Raw genomic sequence first — 22770 nt, forward strand, 5'->3', positions numbered from 1 at the left:
ACAAAAAGCATGGTGTTCACTACAGAAATATGGATTGCTTTTGCCGGAACGGTGGATGACAGTTGTCGAACGGTTGATGACCATCAGCAAAAAGGTTGATGACCTTTTGAGAAAGGTTAATGACCCTGGCAGAAAGGTTGATGACCTTCATTGAACGTCAACCAACAACCCGTCAACCTTCCTGCCGGCTACACGCGCATTATTGTTATAATTTTTGAAGTTACTGTAATTAAGAATTAATATTATTTATTACAAGAAACCACGCAGTTTGTTCGGTTCATCACCTGAACGGCAAGAAATGTGATAGATTGCCTAAAGCAGTGCTAATCAAAATGGTAATGCAGAATGGTTATACATGGTATTAAGCTAAGCCACATGAGAGAAAGGGGATTTTCAATTAGCCGGCCTCCCGTGGAAGAATTAACGTTTCCAACTCGCAAACCTTGTATGGCAATGGCAGGAATTTCGCGTTCCATTTTGTAAGTGGACCATGCACAACTTTGAGTTTTGCCGGAGTTGGAAGGATACCGCAAGCACAGGTGTCCATCTGGCTGGAAGTACAACTCGCGTCCTGTAAAACATTCAAAACGAACGTTGGGAATAGTGATCATGGAAAAATTAATCCAAATGCCAATCTAGGCCAATCTTCGTTAACCGGTCTAATGTCATGTTCTACTCCGTAACTTTGCTGCTAAAACTAAAACGCAGCAGAATCCTTATAGTGCGTGAAGTGCTCAGCAACTGCTGACCTATTGTAGCTTTAATTTTGTGAAGCCCAGTTATCAAAAAGCTTGTTGCCACGTACGCCCTGGGGCTAACATGGGCTGGCTAAAGCCTGGTTTGTTACCACGGACTAATAATGTGTGCACTGTTAGGTGACAGTGGCAAAACATTTGCGTCACCACTACCGTATACACCGACATACTAGTCCCTCCGCCCTGCTGTATGGCTTTCTCCGTTTCTCAGAATTATTAATACTATCCAGATTTGAATTGATAAGAAGCGAGTGCATCGTTCAGCAGCCTTAAGCGAAAGCGATTTTGGCATTCGAAAAAGGTAGCACACTCAGACTGATAAAAATATACTTACCTGATGTAGATACAAAAGTGTTCCCTTGCTTTTCACCGGCAACACCACCAACTCATACCAAGGCACCTCTGATGTATAGACCCACAGCTCCATCTCCTTGCACCGTTAGATCTGAATCACAAAAATATCCAAGAACTATTCTTGAGTTCCATATGACCCTGTAGGTCTTGGTGTCGTAAAGTACTAAGTTCCCGGAGTTTTGAAGATGCAAGCAAAATTTGCCGGTTTCCGAACAGAACTTTTCGTCAGAGTAAAGGTGGCTGTCCACCTTCATGATTCCAACTACAAAGTAACAAAAAATACTTAACCAAGCTAATGTGCTTTGATAGACGAAATTTTAATGTGCACATTAAGGTACTTCGACTTCGTTTGGAAACCCAAGACTTATTATTTTAATGGTGTGTACGAGGCAGGAACATTCTGAGCGCGATTATGACAGGGCACTTTTAACTAAGTGTTGCAGCATTTCGTAAATCGTGGTCGCTGGTCAGAGGAAAGTGCCTGGCTTGAAAATATTCTGAAAAGCGGCAGGTCGGGTCGAGAATTCAACAGAAACTGGGTGGGCAAAAGTAAGGGCGAACATTTTGTTGCCCCCGGACGATTTGATAGGTTTACTAATAAAAACGTCGCTGAATATTTGAGGTCCATAAACGTTTTGGTTGCTTTCAGCCGGTAGTTCACTTAGCTTTTTAAGCTGCAGTCGTTGCTATCGGAATCGGTCCGTGGATCACAAGAAACAGCTTCGGCTTCGCCTCCGCGTTTCTTGTGATCCACGACCCGAATCAACGAATAGCTCGGTTACTCACTCCCGTGGCGTTTTGAGCTCTGGATAGTGGTGGTAGCTTGATCACTCCCTGATTACAATTAGCGATTTTGCTCACTAGACAGTAGTGGTAGCTTGGTAACTCACTCACTCAGTTATTGATTTTGCTCACTGGACAATGGTGATAGCTCTAGATCTTCACTGACTCAGTCAATCAGCGATTGTGCTCGCTGGTCAATGAAGGTATCTCGGTAATTCAATTACCTTAAACTAATATAAATGCTGCCCTTTGCTTTAGCAATTGTTTAGAAAGGTGGTCCTGCCAAAATCTAGCAGCCTGATGTCCGTATGGTGAAGACCTACCATTATATTACAAATTTGCCGATAACGAAAATCGATAGGTTACCTTGTGATTACTTAATTTCGTGGTTGGTGTGGTACAAAAATAAGTTCAATTTATTCTGTTTAATTTGCATATTTAATAATTTATGTTGCATATATTGTATCCAGGCAAAATTTTTCCAAGTTCCAGGGTCACCTTGAATTTTTGAAACTGGGTTTGGAACTGGATCGTTTGCGGCATCGTGCCGGCACGATTCTGACCGGACGTATTCAGAAACAAAAGTCATGTGATGCAGTTCTGGACCACGAGAGATCTCCAGATATATATATATATATATATATATATATATATATATATATATATATATATATATATATATATATATATATATATATATATATATATATATATATATATATATATATATATATATATATATATATATATATATATATATATATATATATATATATATATATATATATATATATATATATATATATATATATATATATATATATTATTATCGATGCAGTCGGGAAGTACATAATAATGCGACACATGCGTGGGGGGTTAGGTTTATTCAATAAAGCTAAACCATGGGCAGAAAGCTTCTACCAGTGGGGCTGAGGCTCTGACCAAAGTGAGCACAATATGCTAACAGAACACGGCGCAACCCAATAAGACGGGCCGAAAGGTCATCTCCCTTATCCTAAAACAGCATGTTTTACTAAAAACATAAAGCTAGCACAACAGCGCAAGGAAAATTCTGAAAAGACTAAAAACGCAGACATCCATCATCCACAATGGTCCGAAGACGGGAGGGTGGGAGGAAACAACTTTCCGGCGAGTAAAATGATGGCCAGACTGCAGTGGTGGTGCTTATATAGGCATCCGGGTAGAAGTGGATCCTGGTTGTTGAATGGCATCGAAACAATCGTAGGCAGCGACAGCCGGTTGGCCGCTGACATTCTCAAAATAATAAACAGATTCCAAAGGAATCTTCCACATCTATATCTATATATATATCTATATATATATATATCTATATATATCTAGATATATATATATATATATATATATATATATATATATATATATATATATATATATATATATATATATATATATATATATATATATATATATATATATATATATATATATATATATATATATATATATATCCCAATTTCTGAGTTTCCCATCCCCACTTCCCTTTCCAATTTTTCTCTCCCATTTGCCCATTTTTCGCCCATTTTTTATCAGCTGTTACCATTTCTGCTTTGAAACATACAGAAAGCCCATTCCCATTTCCGTTTTACTATTTTTGCAACTGCACACCAGAAACGTAAATAGAAATTGCGGTAGTTATTTTTCGCGCGAAGCGCGAAGCTGACAAATGTTTTTCTCTTACAAACTTCAGAAATTCCATTAAAAATATATTGTAATTAGAATATTCCTTTAAATTTTATTTTCGACAGACTGTTTCCGTCAATTAAAATATTCCGCAATTAGAAAATTTTATTTGTACGGCTTCCCATTTCCGCCCATTTGGCCTTTTCCTATTTTTGCCCATTTTGCAAATTTTCTTATCTTGCCCATTTTGCAATTTTTCCCATCCATTTCCATCAATAAATTAAAAATTCCCACCCATACCATTCATTCAAAATAAATGGGAAAAGGAGAAAAAATGGGACCCTTCTCCATTCGAAAATGGAAATGGGGCAACTCTGAATTAACCGCACAGTACGCACATTATACATAGAACAAAAAAGGGTTTTCGGTTTGCAAAACAGTGTGAAAAATTGCCAATAGAAAGTAAGTGGTGCCTGACTGCCTGTGTTCACCACACTTCGTAGAGTAATAATGACTTCCCATTCCCATGACAGTACGTACTGCGCCAGCCCATGGTTGGGTTGTTACGTTCACATTGAGCATCCCGGTTCGGGAGCCAGCTACGTAACCCGCAGCTAGTTGTGAAATGATTTCTCTTTTCTCTGATTGGTTGCCGCAGTGTTCCGTAGACTTTGCATATTAATGTTTTCCAAATTTTCTTCGGAAACTTATTTGTTTTTCCAAATTAAATGCATATGTATTGTACAATTCTACCAAATAAGGGCTATTAAACGATATATAGAGAGCAGGGATTGGCCCAGTACATCGTTCGTAGTAGGAGCGCAAACACACTGGCCACACCCCCTCTTAATCTTTTATTATTAAGGATATAATTTGTTATATAAATATAAAAAGTTTTACTAACCGGGCCACTCCGAGGAGCCTCTTTTTGGGGCGCATTTCAGCACGCTTAGTTTAACAGCGTCTAGTCCTGTTTACACTTCGCGAATGCTTGAATTCAAGCTTAATAAATTCAAAGTCAGGTTTTCAGTCATGTATTTCTTCATCAACTGGATCTCCTTCGCCAGTTCCGAAGACTGGTTAGAAGATGAGTTTCCTTCTCCAGCACTGGCTGAAGACGTGTTGGAAATCTGCTGTCGAGCTGATTCGGGTGCTTTCAGGACGTTGTTATTGTCATTTGAAGCCGGATTCGGTGCTGCTCGGACACTGGAAACTATTTAAAACACAAAACCATATAGTCCTATACCAGGAAAGTAAGGAAACCAGAACCACATTACCACACGCAATCATAATTATTGAAGAAGAATAAGATATACATACATCTTTTATTTTTTTTAGATTTACATCTCATTTATATTAATGGCCGTTTAACGGATCCATTGTTTTGCCTGGTCTGCTTCGTCTCCTGAGAGAATTAGGCTCTAAGATGTTCCTCGCTGCTCGGGAATTTTGGTGTTTGGTTGAAATCCTTTTTACAGTTAGGCCTGTGAATTTCTCCCTCCCGCCATTTCCCCTTGCATTGTTTTGTTTGTCATTGTATTAATTTTGTTGCAATCTTCCAGTTCTGGCAACATCATGCTTACGGATGCTTATTATTTTGCTGACAGAATTAGTTGGGGAAAGCGGCAATTGCAAAGCACCAGGTGCGAGAAGTTGCAGGGCAGCCCAGCTGGATGAACTGTTATTATAGCATATGCAATTACGGACAAGGCCAATTGTGAAATTGTTAGCTTTCTACATGTACAGTAACCGAAACGATCTTTAAAATTCTGTGATTCCAGCGTTGATGTTACAATGTGTACATACCCTTTTGAGTTACAACATCCTACAAATTCTTCTTTCTGTTAAAGACTGGCATTACGTACTGTTAAGTTATACCACAGCCCAATGAAATAGCCCTCCGACTCTCCAAATGTGCCATTGCATGCTCCATTTGATGATGGCCGGCAATCTTAATGAGTAAGTAAACAAAGTGCCCCGATTTTGCAACAGCGATTTGTGCACCTATGGACAAACTGTGCGCAGCGTCAAGCGGCTGCCCACGGGCGCCAAAGCACAGCTCGCTTAAAAAAAACTTTCAGCCGCAGCCGGGCTTTGTCCACTGCCAGTGGTTTGTTTGTCCATAGGTGCACAAATCGCTGTTGCAGAATCGGGGCACTTTGTTTGCTTACTCATTAAGATTGCCGGCCATTATTTTCGGCCTGCTCATTGAGCACGACGGCTACTACGTAGTAGTATTATTGGGCTGTGGTAGTACTTTGTGACTTACTAATTGTGGCATGATGACAGTACAGCGACACAATCACAATTATTGCTAAAATCCAGGTTGTCATCTCGAAAATTATGTTAAGTGGTACGCAGATTGTTGAAATATCACAAAACTTTAAGTTGTTGGACAGTTAGAGGAATTTAGTGCAACAAAGAACATTAACTTTCAAAAATCAAGATGTGTTTAAATCTATTTATATTTCATGGGCGTTGTCAGAAAACAAATATATTACAGTATTTATACTACACTATTATTAGTCTATTTACTGTTACTAGAGGGAATTGACCAATTCACATATAGGACGGACTAGCATTCTATTGGTCGATTGTCATGTGGTTCGTTTGCCTAATATCGTCCAGCAGGTGTAGATTGTACAGACTGCTGCAGCATTTCTTGTGTATTTCACTGCTTTTCACTTATTTCTTTTTGATCTTATAAAGTGGTGTGAAATTTTTTAATTGGCTAAAGGCCCTGATACAGTAGCTGGATATTTTTTTGAAATTGCGTCCTCCACTCGGGACCACTCCTCCTCATATACAGACCGTTTGTAGAGAAACGCAGGCCTGATTCTTCCACAGCTGAGTCTCGTCGCGCAATGCAGCTTGCATATGGTGGATTTGTTTTCCTGAATGCAGCAGATTGCGAAACGCAGGATGCCAGTTTAGCTGTGTTATCGTTATCTCTGAGATATAAGCCCCAAGATAAATCTAGAAAAATGTACGCGTATGTGGACGATTTTCTATGAACAGTAGGGAAGCAAGGGAGCGAACACCTGCATACAGTGGAATGAGTGGATTTTTCTCTGGCCTTGCACATCGCCACACTGCACACCGAACCATACACATAACGGCTTTTCTAAGAGCAAATAAAAAATGGAAGCAAGTTTTGCGTCTGTTGTTTTATTGTAACGATGTTTTTTTAATTCGTAAATATATTTGCGGTCAGCTAACTAACTTGAAGCAATTTGAAAGACTGATCGTAGTTTTTTTGTTGACAGATGTGTGGGAGGTGGTGTGCTCACCATCAGCACGATCCGTGTTGGTAGACGACTTAAATCTTCGTCTCGCGACTGGTCTGGTTGACGGACTCAACCACTCATATTTTTAGTTGCAGCGCAATAGAATAATAAACAGCGCAAAAAAAACTATTTTGTTATGAAATAATATTCAGAATCGTACGATTTTCAGCTAGCCAGTTAGTGTCGAAAGCAATGCTGCCACTGCATACTACACAGCGATCTACACCTGCTGCAAATGCGAGACGGAAACCACGTGACCAGCTTACCACGTGGTTTAATATGTGAATTGGTCAATTAGCTGCAGCTTTTATTTATTGTTACTAGGCCAACAGATATGTTTTGTATCGGTATATCTTTGCACACGTGATAAAAGCTGCATCGGTAAATACCGTACAAGAATTACAATCGGTTATAGCCCTATTACAAATTGAGGGTGCATAGGTACAAGTCAATAACCGCAATGTTGTCACTTCAAACGGTTGCCGTTTAACTACAATTTTCGCATTGACGGTTTAATTTATTAAGGCTAACATTCAGGCCTTTGGACTTCGCCTTTTGGCCTTCCCAAACAACAGTAATAAAAAAAGCACGACTCTGGTAAAAAAAGCTTCAGTTGACTGGCAGTAACAGTTAGAACGAACCGACTGCAAAATTCTGCTCGTAGAACAAATCCACAAATTCTTCTCGATCCCGCAGCAAAAGAGCTTGTTGAAAAAATGTCGGGATCTATCTAAGCAAACATTAACTGCGAATATAGCGCAGTTTAGAAACTGAACTCGTACCCTGAGATTGGCGATGAAAATCGCGCTGGAAGATAGGTATCACTGTCGCGCCAAATCCGGGCGATTCGATTCGGTATCTGGTCAGTGGTCAGCTCTTTCCAAAAGACAATAAAGTTCGAGCTTTACTAAATTTCTTACTGTTTCAATACTTTCGTACAACGGTTTAACACAGTCCAATATTCTGCGGTCATTCGTGTTAAAATGCACGAGTCCGTACAGGGATTGCCGTTTTCAAACACGATATCGAGAAATTATAGTATTGCATAGTCCTTAGAAGGATCTTAGTCATATATCATAAAAGATAGATCTTGTTTTAAATGTGTTCTGTCATGGGTTTTTTAAAATAATAATGCAGTGCAGCACTACTAATAATCAGCGCTATCTCGAGAAAGTTGTAAGTCAAGCTGTAAATGTGATGCTCCTTCCCTTTCAAACCGCCCCGTCCATGTCAAACCATCGCTAGTTACAAGTCGTCCAAATCCATAAAATCTGAAATAAGCTTACACTCAAACACGATGTATATGCTGGACTGACGTACATATTCTTTTCGATAAGAATTATTACACTGATTTCCAACGGTAAAGAGTGTAAACTATGTAGTTAAAGCTTGTAGGTGTCAGCGTGTTATTAGTACTTATTACCGTAGATTTCGAGGAGAAAGACAAGAAATACGAGTGGCCGGCTGTTCGTGTTGAAATTCAGTCTTTGTTAAGTTTATGTTCTGCAGGATTTGTCCTGGTATTCTTTTAATAGATCATTAATTTTGCACGCACTTGTCGTCAGAGAATCCACCTTGATATAAGCCGCTGCGACCACGGTATATCCCGAATCCTTCAAAGTTTCCTTTACGCATTATCCCCTTGAACTTCGTAGTTTCGGGTACTAAATTTATGAAACAATCTGCCCCAGACAATTTGTCTTCGTTCCAAGTGCCCTCAAAAACCGATTGATCCTTGCATGTATATCTTCCCCACCCGTTTCGTTCGGGACCAAATAAGCCTTGCCCGTCAAACTGCCCTTCTGCAGTGTATACGTCAAGTAAACAAATAAATATGCCAAGTAAATAATTTACAAAGTGCGTTTAGTCGTCGCCATGATTATATTCCTACCGTTTGCATTAATTCGCCGGGACCTCTGGTTTTCCTTTAATACATTAAGGGGAACCTTGCTTCCCCCCGTACAGCCGCTGAGTCGCTTAGACGAAACAGTTTAATGACTGTTAAAGTTGACTACAGTTCAAGACCAGATTCTGGCCAACTCGGCATATCCGCTTGCGCAGCTGGACGAGAGAGCGGAGAGATTTCGGCAGACGTTTTATCGCAGCGCATGTGGTGTTAACTGTGTCAACTTTAAGCTGTTTCGTGTAAGCGACTACCCGGCAGCTGTGGAGAAACCAAGGTTTACCTTAACTGTATGAAGGGAAAACTGGAAGTCCCCAACGGATTACTGCATCTCACATACCATATTCATCTCCATTCGCAAATTCAAATTCCTCATAACTTCCTGCGTTTGCTTCCGCTGATTGTGCTGGTAGTGAGTGACTTTTAGCTTTCGGTATATAACTGGATGTACCGTTCAGGTATTCGTAGTCCAGTTCTAACCCAGGCTAATTAAATTTGACAATCTATTTAAGTATTATTATTACGACTATTGTTATGTCATATTTCATCCAATCATGTCAAAATTAATTACATATACTCAGTCTTACGCTGAGCAACTTTGTTCGAATATTTGGACCAGACAGCAACGTATCACGTAGTTCAACCCGAGAACTTTGAATGTACTCATTTCGAACTTCAGTTTCGCTGATATTAGTGCCGGATTTTAAATAAGGATTCCAGGCTGCAGTCACCCGTTTCATTTTTGTGCCAGACTAATCCATGATAAGAGATACGTAGTTTGGGCAAACCCTCTAGTTGCTTTTGTGACACTGGTAATTGAGCTGACCGGAATGCAAGTTTAAATACAGAACTGTAACATAAACTGAAAATTGTCGTAAATTAGCAAAATGTTTGATTTCCAGTAGTTCCAGTTTTCAGGAAGATCCAACTGCAGTGCATGGTGAATAATGAATAAAAAAACCGATTGATATGTAGATAAGGTCATAGCACCATTTAATCTTGGTTACTCATCAGCGAACGTCAATACCACCGAACTTGCACTTTCATTTTCTGCCTAAATTTTTTTCTGATACTGCAGAAAATAGCAACGTAAGAATTGCATTGTAAGTGTCTTACTACATGTAGATCAAATTCAAGCCATCAGGCTGAATAGACGCAGCACAGCGCTAGAAAAAAACAAGCTCCACCTCGCCAGGAACGCTCAGGAATCCTGAAGTGGTGTTTTAAAGAGAACTGAAACGCGTGAATTCTACAACCTTACCCAAAGTGAAACAAAGCTGCTAACTGCGAACCAATTCCCCGTACGTTTCATAGATACATCGACCTCCGAAAGCTGCTAATGACGAAATTTGGGGTTTGAACCGGTAAGTGACATCCAGCATCGTTTTCAGAAGTTTTTTTTCTGGTTTTAATGATCTAGAATCATGCAGTGTTACTGAATAGCTTATACTCATGCGATTTGCATTCTGCATACATGGTTTGCACAATGATGCCATGTATCCAAAAGGCCGTGATACTTCGGAGAATTTTAAGGGTTTTGAATTAGCTTGCGTCATTGAAGTAGACCAATTTCTCAACTTGGAAGTTGAATTCAGCTGAACACCACCAAGTAGCTGTAAGGATTATTGGGCCAAATGACTTTCCATGCTGGGAAATTGGAAACCGGTTGATGATAGTGGCTTATTGATCATCTTTTGGAATGCTTCTTGCAGAGCGCCTCGATTATGCTCATATTTCTATCGCATAAGTTCAACTTATTCACTGGCAGCGATTAATATTAATATAAGCACAGCCGCTGGTAGAGCTGATGTGCAAGCGGTTGTGAATGAAAATTATGATGCTGTATATAGATGGTGGATTTACTTTTCGGAATCAGAATAAAAATTACGTAATACAGTGCACGTAAGTGCCAAAGTTATTGAAGTATTATTGTCTACCTAATTGCAAAGGGCAACGTGCAGGCTGACTTTTTTACGTGATACAGTTTTTATTAAACAAAATTAGTGGTCGACGAAAGTGGAAAACACAACAAACCTGCGGCAAAATATTTCAAATTTTGAAGAAAATGCGAAAAATGGCTAACAATGAAGGTATTTTACTGATCAGAGGTTGAAGTAAAAAAGCTACATTTGATAAGATTCCACCGTTGCTAAAGTTAAATCTCTAAACTATGGAACGAAATAGGCCGTATATATCACCTTTCCTAATTTATTGAAAGGTCGTGTAGAATATTGCAGTTTACATGTCATTATTAAAGTTCCTCAACTGAATAACATTTCCTTTCACAAGGTTACAGTCCTGTGTCTGCTTTTATTCTTACCTGCTGGATATCGTTGCCCCTCTTTCTAAGATGTTCAATTTCTTCCGTTTGGTATTTAAATATTTCACTGATCCTTTGGTCGCGCGCTTTACGAACATCTTGATCCAAAGGAGACTGTGCGTTCATGATCAGCTTTGCTATTTCATATTTTACCGCTTCCTCGTTCAGTAAATTCCGGGTGCGTTCGTGGATTAGACATGCCACACCAGCTTTTCTCGATGCTTCCATTAAAGTCAAGATGTACGCTTTCTCTATTTCGGCGTGTTGTTTTTGTGCCTGAATTTTGCAAGAAGCTGAGAAGATAGACCATTACAATTGGATGTCACAACAAAAGAAATACCTTCTGCAGTTTAACAATTTCCACTTCCTTTCTCCATTGCAATCGACGCACAACTTCTTCTAGATTTTTAGAATGTTTCCATGTCTTTTTATGCTCCGTACGGACCGATACGGCGTCGTTAAGCTCGGTTTCACAGTGTTTTATTTCAACGTCATTTGTCTGAATTGGAGCGACAAATCGTGCGTATTCTTCCAATGTTTTGAAAACATCCTTTTCCACTTGATCCAGCTTGGCTCGGCGGTTATTAAGAGTGTTCTTTAACTGAATTATCACACCAGAATTCGCCAGGTTAACGCCTTGAAAATATTTTCTCATTTCACTAATGGCGCGTTCCTGACTTTGCAACATGTTGGAAAAGGTGGAAAGACGTTGCCGGTCGGAGTGGTCGTAATGCCGCTTGATCGCAGCTTCGGCACCGGACTGGGTGTCCGTGAAGAAATTCTCGAATGCATCGGCTTGCGCTTGTAAATTGTTCAGGAAATCTTCTTTGGCCGACTGAACATTCTGCATTCCTTGCTGTCAAGGGTACAACACCTTATGTACAGTATCGTTTTTACAAAGTATTAACAGAAATAGAGGCTTGAACCAGCGCATTTTTTTAAGATATTCCTACAAGCTTAACATCTTCTCCCAGTCGCTGCAGCAGATGAACGGTGTACTGCGTTGCTTCCTCCTGATTGTTCAGTACTCCCACGTACCTCTTTTCTTGCTGGTAGAGTTTCTCCTGGTTGGTTAGATAACGAGCTAGGTGGTTTGTCCGGCTTTCGAAGGCTTTACTATGGAACTCGCTAACCGCGTGCTTGGTTTTCTGTTTGTACACCTAATTAAGGGCCAAAGAAAACCGATGCCATGCAGAGTCAGTCAGAGTCTGACTGTCAGACAATCTCCGCAACTAGAATATAGAAACTATGTATATACAGTAGGAATACTTCTGTAACTTTACCATTGTGGTATTTCGCATCTTAGACTGCAGTTCATCGGTTTCGCTGATTAACGCTTCGCACTGCTGCTGCATTCTCTCGGCTTTGGCTTGTACAAGATTCAACTGGTCCTGAAGAAAGAGTTTCTCTTGTGCTGCCATTCCTGCTGCCATGGCCATCTTCTGCTTATGCTTGTGGATACGGATGGCCATCTTTTGAAGCTACTAAAATTCCAGGTCACTGCTTTACCGCTCTGAAGTCTCTTCAGCCAAATACAGGTTTTGTAAGCCAAATTATAGGAGTCAAATTACGAGTATAAGTACTTTGTACCTCAGTCATTGGCAGCGTATTGAGCCGTACAGAATCTGTAATCTTCCCTTTCCCTTTGGTCTCCCACTCTAACCCTGGAGGGGGCAGCTTCGTGTCGGGATGATAAACCTCTTCATGAGCCGCCACAATGAATTCCTCCACCAACACCACATCTGGAGCAGTGTCATCGATCGCGTCAAAACCATCATGTTCTCCGACAAATGGCTGATTTTGAACGATTGCTCTAAACAATGCCAATTTCTCCTGCTCGCTACGTCGAATATCATTTTGGAAAGGATGCAAAATTTCCTCGGGAGGCAAAATAGGAAATACTGGCAGTTTTCCCTTCTTCTTAGCCTTGCCTCCTTTCCCCATCCTGTAGCACTAAAAATTGATATACATACAGTCAGCGAACGTTCGTAACTCAGAACTGGTGAAATCGCCATTGTTATTGAATATGTCCATTGACCATTGACACTTAGCAACAGCAAAATATGCCGCTGAATTAAAAAAAAAGTAGAAAAATATTTGCTTTTCACGTATTAAGCAATCCGAACTTAATGTTGATTACTGTGCTGGGCAACGGCGGACTTGAGGAAGAAATATTTCAGCGCCGAATGTTGAAATTTTATTAGCAGCTGTGTTGTACCAACGTTACCATCCCTCACTCTCCGGGTTTTGCCTTCGTAACTGCAGTTTCTTTTCTGAAAAAAACGTGCTGCTAAAGATAAGGAATACAGAAATTTAATAGCAAAGATGTTGGTACGACAGTATTCCTACCTGTGGTAATGGGTCAAAACTGGTACACCGGGATATCTGTCGTCTACCTGCTCGAAACCTGACCCATTGATGATCTCTTGAACACCGGCCCGATAGCGGCTTTTGCGTTTGGATGGAACTGATGCCGTATTCTTTGACCAAACATCAAAACTGTCTTTTTCATCAGAATCTACACTGATTGCTGTTCCTGTGACAGTTGTTCCAGACGTTCGGGTTGTAGCTGGTGAATGAGGGCGCGAAGGGATGCCAAAACTTCCTTCGCTACTTCGCCCTTTGTACCTCTTTCTTAAGCAGCACATCAAGCAAAAGAGAATCAATATCCCCTAAACAAAAAAAAACTACTCTGAAATGGGATTTAAAACTCCGACTGAAAAGAATCAACGGTCTTATTCCTAAAATATCCAAGTTGTCGTACCGTCATTTTGGCATATGGAAACTTTGACCAAACATTTCGGCGTAGCCGCATGTAGTCATTTCGGCATACGGACACTGCGGCATACATACAATAATTTCTTGATACTAAAAGAATCCAACAAGATCTACAAAATTTAAACAATCCAAAACCAAAAAAACTTAGAACCGCCTTAAGAAATTCAACAAAATCTAGAAGCATAAGAGGAGAAGAACAGTGCTTAAAAACACGGTGCGATAAAACGCGCACAGGCGATTTCATGCTTTGCAGAATTGCGGCATGCCGAAATGTCTGGATGGCGAAATGTCTATATGCCGAAATGTCGTTTTGCCGAAATGTCTCTATGCCGAAATGTATGTGAAGCATGCCATTATAGTCGTGCCGTGCCATGGCATTTTACTGGATTGCAGTGCACCCACCAAAACGGATCGGGTAACGTCAAAGAGCGGAACAGCTAACCGTAGTAATCCGAGAACTTATAACAAAAAAAACTCACCAGTATGCCAGCGCATATTGCCAGAAGTCTTGAAACGCTCCAAACTGTAATACATTGTACTAAATCTTTATGTCCTTACAAAACTGTCTATAATCGTACGGTCAACCTTAAATACGAATCGGACCTTATGTTCGTGATAATTCTACCGTAATTATAAATTACGTGGGTCTTAAGTCTTATTAAGTGATAATTCTACCCTGATTTATAAATTAATTGCCGGAAAGTGACACGGTACTGTACATGTACAAAATAAGTGTTCATACACAAAACTCTCACTTTCGCGCACTCCCAACGCTTTTCGTAACAGTTTTATTGCATTCCTTAGCCAAAACATTTGTATACATTGGTGCGAAAACCGTTCGTACCACAATATACGATTGGGGAGTTACGGCTTTGAGGAAACTTTAAAAACTTTAAACGCATTTAGGTGTACCAACGTCTCATTATGGACAGATCTTAATTTTGCACAAAACGGCATATAAGCATGAAAATTGTTTCTACACGAAAGCGGGTTTCTATCATGTTTTTCGAATTTTAAAATGGTAAATTTTAAAAGTTTTAGAATTTATTTTAAAATTGAAAAATTGCCAGAATTCCAGTTAGCTTTCCTAGTTTCTTATTTGGTTCAGGTTTTATGTCTATTTTAATGAGCCTAATAAAAATTTGCCCGATAAAGGGAATGCCTCTTCGTCGAAACTGTTTAGGAGAGCGCGAACCCCATGCCCTGCACGAACCTGGCATCATGTACCGGCGAACTTACACTGCGATAAACATAATAATGTTATCTCTCACAGAATTTGACTGTTTGTTTAGTACATACAGCTTGATACTGGGTCGACTCCGCGAAGGCAGCAAGCGTTCGGCCAGCAAGCGTCGGCTTCGATGAGCACCAGTGTAGTATCTAACCAAGTTCCGTCCAGCCAAACCTTTCCGCCTGTTGCATCGCCAATTTTTGATGAAGTTAAGTAACCTTTGTGGCTTTGTCCATCCCTGTTGTATTCGATGGCATAGCATTTACATAGAAGCGTATTGGCGATAGCTGAACTGCTGTCTGAGTTGTTGAATTCTCGATGGACAGCGCATATTGAATTGGGCTTTCCGGGAGTTCCGATTACCCGAAGGCGGAAATCTATGATGGTTTTCGAAGAATGTACATAGTTAAATTTAATCAGCTCACTTTTGTTTCTTTCACATTAAGCGACTTATGATTGTGTACCTCGCCTTCCCGCGGTGAAAATCTGAATGGTATTCGGATCGAAAACGCTGCTTAGAAAATAAGATGGAACCCCAGCGGCTAAAGCCGCCTCGCGCGATGCACTTGGGTCGTTGGCTGCTAAGGTTCGTATTGCTAACAGAAAAATCAGCCATATCCGCAGGAAGCAACCCGAAAACGGCTCTAAAATGGTACCGTATGTGGCAAATCGCAAAATCAACAAAGATTTGCGACATGTGGGCATTCTCAGATGTCCAAAACTTCTGTACGAGCCACATTTTCAATCAAAGCGTGATCTGACACTCTGTTGCGTAATAAGTAAGAAATGAGCAAGATTGGTCGGCCGGAATCAAGAGGTCTAAGGGCAAGTCAGTATTTCTTTTATCCAAAAAAATTTAGAAATTCATGTTTCAAGCGATTTCTAGTTCAACTTAAGATCTGTCCAGATTCGATAGGGCATTCGTTGTTGTGCCATGCCGCTGCATAGCGCTCTTGAGCCGGAAACGATTGAATTCTATATACTGAAGGACATATATCAGGAAAAGATAAAAACAAACTGCAGTTTATGGTGCGGAAATGAGCCTTTCTTTCATCATGATATTGTTCGGTACCTACAAGATTTAAATGGCAAGAAGTACTTATTTTCTGAGAAATCGTACGCAAAGCACTATCACAACACTGCAGGCACAATCGTGTCCGACCATTTCGGCAGAGGGACATTTCAGCACAGGATATTATTTACATTTACTGTACGCGACGTTGATACGGTTGTTGTTGTTGTTGCATAAACATACAGCGTTGATACGGTATGATTACTTCAATTGGTTTCTTAGCAATATGGTCGTGCAGTGACAGATGCCTGTCTAAATCCGTCTGGTTCCGAAGTAAAGCACACAAAAAATTACGTGACAAAATAATTTCGTGAGCCGCATTCAATTTTAGCATACTGATTTTCCACAGTTAGATTGCCTTTAAAAGCTTATTCTTTCAAAAACCAGTGGAATACGTGTCTAATGTCAAACAACCTCATGATATACAAACTCCATGCCCGAAATGAGTTTTATGAAATGCAGAAATGATTCAGCCGCACAAGTTATTGAAACTACTGGACGTTCTGACTAAAATATACTTACCACATTTTGATTAATCTGGGAACGTTACCGAAGACATGAGCAGTAGAGAAGAATGCGGCAAAGCTTTTTCCTGCTTCCGGAATGAAAGGCATTTGCCGGGGCTTTGTTCCAAAAGCGACTGGGCGACTATCACGCTTGAACTACTAAATTATAGCCAAGCGTCCATGTGTTGGTCGTAACACACTGCACGCTATATAAGAATCGACCACCAGCACGGAATCCGTTGGACACTGCTTGTAGCATCACTTGCATCAGTTGCATGTGATCAAATAATGGAAAACTGCAACTAAAGTAGACGTTAATCAGCATCCTGGGGTCATGGTACCCGTTCGAACTTTGCAACCACGCGACACATTATGCCGGGTCGTTATCATAGCCATCGTCACTGCATTCTCCTTGACTACTTTCTCCTATATTTTGTTTGGGAACATCGACGGTCGGGTCGGCTGTCCTACTTGGCTCATTTTTATGACAAATTATAGCAAACCAATGTGCAGTGTCAGCGGGTATTATGATTCCAAAACGCAGCACGCCCGCCGTTTGCTGATCTTCTACGATATGGAGCAACGCCTAAACGGCTCCAGTGCGCGACCGTTGTGCGGTGCACAGCCGGCCACGCTGATTGGTCGGCGCAACATTTCGCTGGTGGTACGGTCAGATCAAAATATTTTAGCGGACAACCCTCTTGTGCAGAACGGAGGAGCGTATCGGCCCAGCAGATGCGAGCCACGGCACAGTTTTCGCTTGGCGGTGATTGTTGCGTTTCGGGACCGCCAGCAGCATCTGCGTAAGTTATGTTTGGTGGTTGTGTTGGTAGCAGAAATTTTCGCTTGAATTATTTCAACATGAGTAATACTAGTTGCATTGCGACTTCAAAAATTTTAAAATGTGAAATGCCGAAATGTGACACGCCTTCAGACATGCTTGAAGAAGAACGATTTCCCCTCCCCCTCAAACACGGAATCTTTGTGTGACAAACAAATGTTTGTCACAGAGTTTTCGATTTCTCACATACTTTTTTGGACGTGAATGGCACTCATTGAGTTATGGTTTCAACACACACTTGCGTCAAACATTGCTGGACACTCACTTCAAACGTGATTTACGTGTGTCAAGATCAAGTCTGCGGGTACCGCGACGGTAGCACGTCAGTTTACTGACCTACGTTACCTGGAAGTGCAACATCCGGTCGATAGTTGTGGTGAGCGAAATTCCAAAACGTATAAACGCATTCACATGAAACCATTAATGATAATAGTGAATTTATTGTGTTTCGTGCGAAAGTGCAGCGGACAGTGAACGGAAATTTAAAAAAATGGAAGGCAATGTGGAAAGGTCACAGTAGTGAACAACTTGACATTACGTGCAACAACTTGACATTACGTCTTCGCTGAATGAGCCGGGAACAGCTGTGGCGGTTACGCCATAAGCAGTCGTTGGTATGGGGTAGAGAGGGAGACAATGAAGTTCCAGCTGGGACGAAGACTGCGTGTGTTGCCTGAAACAAAATCAAACGACACGGCAAACACGAGATTTGTGTGTTTGTCCCTCCCCTCGGAGACGAGCGTACTGTGACGTTTGCTCGAATTTGAATATTCAAGGATGATGCTGACGCTATTTGTCTTGCTATCTACATGTATCTGTGAAACTTCTTGTTTCTGTATTACCAGCCTACCTTGAAGGCTTCATACGACTTTTTACGATTGTGATACCTCGAAAAGTTGCTGCCAGTTTTTGTGACAGCTAACCTTGAACGCTTGACTACAGCCTCATGCAGGTGTTATTCCTGATTCTTGTATACGTTAAGTCGGCTGAACAAACATAAAACAATAACACTTCGTGCGAAGCGCGATGTTGACTAAGGAATTCGCTTCAAAACCTAAAAGTAGTTGTAGAAAATTACTGAAACGTTTTATTCGATAGACCCTTCTACGCTTGTTTTAACGGATATCAGGTTTTTTATTCTGGCAAATTTGGTTAAACTTCAAAATGCTCTAAACACATAAGTACGTAACTACATTTTTTATAATGCACGTTTACCGACATTGATATGATCTGTGTATTGATAATAATTTACTATTTTATTTGGCCAAGCTGTTTTATAAATAGTTTTACTGTACTGTATTGTTTGTGCTGAGGGAAAGCAGCCTGTAGAGCGGGACGAAACAACAACACACAGATTGTAACGTTTGTGTTACGCATCCCGCGTCATGAAAATTACGTACTCGCAGTGTGAGTGTCAAATCGTGGCAGTTCTTAATTTTACTTCGAAATCTACAAGCAGCATGGCTCACTCAAAAATGCCTGTGATATCGGCCGCCTTCTTCTTACTTAATTGACCTGATACGCGAATTATCATGAATGTATGTAACGCTAGAAAAAATTATGCTATGGCCCTGGCAGTTGGGCACTTCTGTCGAGTGCTGATGTGGCAGTATCTTTATAGAAATCCTCTTGAACAATCTTCATCCATTCCTGCAGCGTCAGCAGTTAGAGTATACCATATTCGTCGTGGAACAGGCTGGAAATGCAACGTTTAATAGAGGTACGATAGGCGATTTTTTTCATTGAGAACCCTGATCAGCAACAAATCTGCATATTTTTAATTCAGTGTAATAGTCGCCCGGAGCGCAGCGAAATTTATTTTTATCTGAAACCAAAAATTGTCTGTCTGTTACGGAAGTGAGCGGATAACATGATTATCACTTAATGGATTACTCGCAAGCATGTGTATTTACGACGATTCATGTCGACGCAAACATGCATTATCGCATGCATGCATTATCGACTTTCATATCTTCATAATATTATCGACCTGTCATCATATTATCTTCATATTTTTGCTAAAAACGGTTTTCGCGCCAATGAAAACAAAACAGTTGAATTCACAATGTCATAAGATAACGGAAAAAAGTGGTTTTGGGCGTCACAAAGTGTGTAAAAACGCGTTCTCGTACACGAATTTTATGTGAGCCTTGTGAGGTACCGGGATAACTGCCATAAAACAGCGATGATAAGTAAGCATCATTGATCGATGGTTTTAATAGTGAGTCGTGATAGAAATTTTTAAGCATAAGTAAAGAGAATTAGTTGGTGGTTGCAACTACTTCGATTAACCTTTAGGCCGAAGATGAAAAAGTACAACTTGTAAAAAAAGTACAAGTACAAAGAAGATAAAAAAGTACAATTACTGTACTCGTATTAATTTTAGAAGATAGATGACTTCTCTCCACAGCGTTCCTGAAACACTTGGGTCATGGCCCACGGGGGAAGCTAGCTATACTCTTAGTGAAAGAAATCGGCAGAGGACTTCAGCTGCACACGGTTGAACCACGCTTCTATGAATTTCTCCGCCAACGGTTGTCAGCGGGGTAACGCCGATCAGTACTCGGAACAGTGGATGGACCGGCAGCTTTGAATGAAATTTTGGAAATTTTGGTGTTGTGATTTTCTGTTTCTTTTCAGTCTGCAATGTGTACGCGTTTATGAAATAAAAATCTGACCTTTAGGTAATTCTACTTATACCGCTTGCTGAAGACCAGATTATAAACCAGTTTCACGTTCCTTTGTCGTAATCCCAAAAACTGCAGGTAGAGATCATTACAAGGGATCGTTAAGTAACAGACAGTAATTAAAAATTAAGACTTGAAACGATACGCTTCGGCAGCAGACTTTCAGAGCCTGCACGCCAACTAATTTTGTGCCGTGTATATTAAGTCGCTTCCTTTAAATAAGAGCTGCGCTCCGGTCTGCCAGTTGCACAATTGCAGTCTGCTGATTCCTACCTAGTCAGTAACATGGTCTCCAAATTTCAATGGGGAAAAGTGCAGTACAATAGTTATTCCACAGAGTACAAAGAGTTTTATGTTTACAATGGACTCAGTTATAATAACGGCAGTAAAAAATTACCCATTTTCTACATCGTGAAATCGTAAATAAATTTGTCATATTTATATTCATAAAACTGATTCATATGTAAATAAATTGTCTTTCGATTTTCGAAGGTAAATTGTTTAACGTGGGGTTCCGCGAGGCCGAAAAATTCTTCGCGTATTCTTGTTTGGTTTTCCACGATGTCGACCTCTTACCCGAGAACGACGGCAACTCTTATTCCTGTCCGCAAGAGCCAACTCTGCTTTGCAGCGCTATAGAGAAATTCAAATACCTGCCACTGCCTGATCATCATTTAGGCGGTGTGGTGTCCTTTAGCAGTCAGCATTTTCGTCAAGTCAATGGTTTTCCTAATCTCTACTGGGGCTGGGGTAAGTTTGTGTTATGATAGCTTTCTCAGTACAAACACCATTAGCGAGAACAAGTAAAATCATGCGAAGTGGCTATTTTGCCAGTCTTTGTGTCAAAATAAGCTCGTTGATTATTTGCCGCACACTGCCCTTCTTTTTCTTGCTGGCGGCCGATTGCTTTCGCCGTTTGCATTTCACCCGAAGTTTTCGGCCGGCATCCACTTTGGCGGCCGTTCGTTTCGGCCACGTTATTAATTTTATTATTATTTCGGCCAGCATTTTCTTCGGCTACCGTACAATGCGGCTGTAGATCTATCGGAATTAAACTTGCCCAACTAACCCCAGAAACTTAAGGAAGCCTAACGAAATCTAGGAGAATCTAAGGAAACCTTAGCAAGCTGGAAAAAACCTAGGATACAGTACTCGTAACTTAAGAATAAGAAACATAAGAAATTCACCTAACATATTCTTACCGCGGCAAAAAAAAATGGATGACCAGCCGACAAACCCACAGTCTGCGCCTCTGCGGCAGCTACTCTGTAAATGGCCGCAGATGCTGCCGCAACATAGCAAAAGGCTGTTCTGCCACAAAAGTTGCGGCAAACTAGCCACTCCGTTTTCGGCTCGTTATGGGCAGCCGATCATAACATACTCTGTAGATCGATTTTCTTTATAACCACTTACGATCCCGCCTGCAAATTTCTCTGATACGGTGTACTGGAGCATTTAGTCTGAGAAAGGATTATTCTTGAATGATATTATTGAAAGGACTGTATTATATTATTTATTCTGTGCTTTAATTTTGTGTGAATATTACGAGCTGTATAATTTAGCGGCAGGTGTTGTAATTTCTTTTGCGAAGAGAGATGATTGAGAACATATATAAATGGTCTCATTATTGGTTTCAGGTCGCAGTGTGAAATCCTGGTTAACTGAACATGAAACCAAAATAAAAAATTAAGCTAAGAAATTAACAGATTAAATGCGTCATTTGGAAAGCTATTTAGGTGGGGAAGATGATGATCTGAGCCAGCGGGTGCGCGCGCGTATCGGCAAGCTTCGAAGAGCACCGCTGGATGTCGGCCAGTACACAATGATTAAGCACGCAAGAGATACCGGGAATCCGATAAATCCGCAGCGATTTACTATGGTAGGAACCGCCGCGAAGCGTTTCGCCACGGATGGCCTGTCCAGTCTATCATATACCGTCATTAAGTTGCAGCTGAAGCCATTGTACACCTGGATTCTGGTTGACATTGGTCAGCCCATTTAACATTATTGTGAAGAGCTTTTGTGCCAAAGCGGAACATGCGCAAGAATTGAATGACCACCCTTTTCATAGAAGCGTTGTGCCTGCTTCTATCAGCAACATGGACTTGCCGACTGCTTCAATCAAGCTAGTGTCTGTACGCTTGAAACTGTTTCACAGGCAGTTTTGATGCATTTTCCCAAGGCAGTTTTAGCGCAGCCAGGAATGTGAAGTTGCTTGTTTGTATGCGACAATCTGGTATATCTTGCACGAGTAGGATGTAGACTAACAATAAAAAAAGGCTTTCGCTTCGGGAAGGCCTAGAAACGCAGAATATAAATTTGAACAGTATTTCACAGCAAAATGCAATCAAGGACAACCTACAGAAAACACTTAGTTCACTTCAAATCCGTCCAGTATAATTATGGAATCCAGACAGAAGATAAAACGGTCGACGCGGGTATACGTTTCTTTATTCTTAGTGGTATTACTGGTGGTCGTTGATCTATGCTTGACGTCTTCCCAGTCTTCAAGCATGGGTCGGCAAAGTTACCTTTGCCTCCCCTTTGCTTTTGCTTTCTCACTTTGCCTTTTTCAGCTTCACCTTTACCTT

General features: G+C 40.7%; 2 protein-coding genes and 1 long non-coding RNA gene across 10 annotated transcripts; 1 reads left to right on the forward strand and 2 right to left on the reverse strand.

The window, feature by feature from the left end:
- Positions 1-245: 245 nt before the first annotated feature.
- On the reverse strand, positions 246-6041 carry LOC129586833 (uncharacterized). Of its 2 annotated transcripts, XR_008690223.1 has the most exons (4): positions 5824-6041; positions 4459-4767; positions 1090-1371; positions 246-571 (listed from the first exon to the last, which is right to left on the reverse strand). It is a non-coding gene; the product is annotated as an uncharacterized LOC129586833 (long non-coding RNA). The 2 variants fall into 2 exon arrangements; XR_008690224.1 differs by lacking the exons at positions 246-571; positions 1090-1371 and adding an exon at positions 2825-3212.
- Positions 6042-9493: 3452 nt separating this feature from the next.
- Positions 9494-16257, reverse strand: LOC129586836 (uncharacterized). 7 transcript variants are annotated; one of them, XM_055480299.1, is made up of 12 exons: positions 15538-16257; positions 15142-15450; positions 14322-14365; positions 13414-13736; positions 13302-13337; positions 12655-13017; positions 12348-12545; positions 12018-12224; positions 11405-11920; positions 11065-11340; positions 10219-10480; positions 9494-10160 (listed from the first exon to the last, which is right to left on the reverse strand). In XM_055480299.1, the coding sequence occupies exons 6-11, from the start codon at positions 13006-13008 to the stop codon at positions 10367-10369; spliced, it is 1665 nt and encodes a 554-aa protein (XP_055336274.1). In that variant the 5' UTR covers positions 13009-13017; positions 13302-13337; positions 13414-13736; positions 14322-14365; positions 15142-15450; positions 15538-16257; the 3' UTR covers positions 9494-10160; positions 10219-10366. The 7 variants fall into 7 exon arrangements, with proteins under 7 accessions (XP_055336274.1, XP_055336272.1, XP_055336271.1 ...); XM_055480297.1 differs by having other exon boundaries at positions 12655-13009; positions 13205-13337; XM_055480296.1 differs by having other exon boundaries at positions 13205-13337.
- A 171-nt stretch (positions 16258-16428) lies between these two features.
- On the forward strand, positions 16429-22473 carry LOC129586766 (beta-1,4-galactosyltransferase 3-like). Its single transcript, XM_055480171.1, has 4 exons — positions 16429-17454; positions 19114-19212; positions 20672-20929; positions 21916-22473. The coding sequence occupies exons 1-4, from the start codon at positions 16986-16988 to the stop codon at positions 22179-22181; spliced, it is 1092 nt and encodes a 363-aa protein (XP_055336146.1). The 5' UTR covers positions 16429-16985; the 3' UTR covers positions 22182-22473.
- Positions 22474-22770: the final 297 nt, after the last annotated feature.

Source organism: Paramacrobiotus metropolitanus, unplaced genomic scaffold (genome assembly GCF_019649055.1).
Source record: "Paramacrobiotus metropolitanus isolate TYO unplaced genomic scaffold, Prichtersi_v1.0 Parri_scaffold0000022, whole genome shotgun sequence".
In the NCBI taxonomy this organism is placed as follows: Eukaryota; Metazoa; Tardigrada; class Eutardigrada; order Parachela; family Macrobiotidae; genus Paramacrobiotus; species Paramacrobiotus metropolitanus.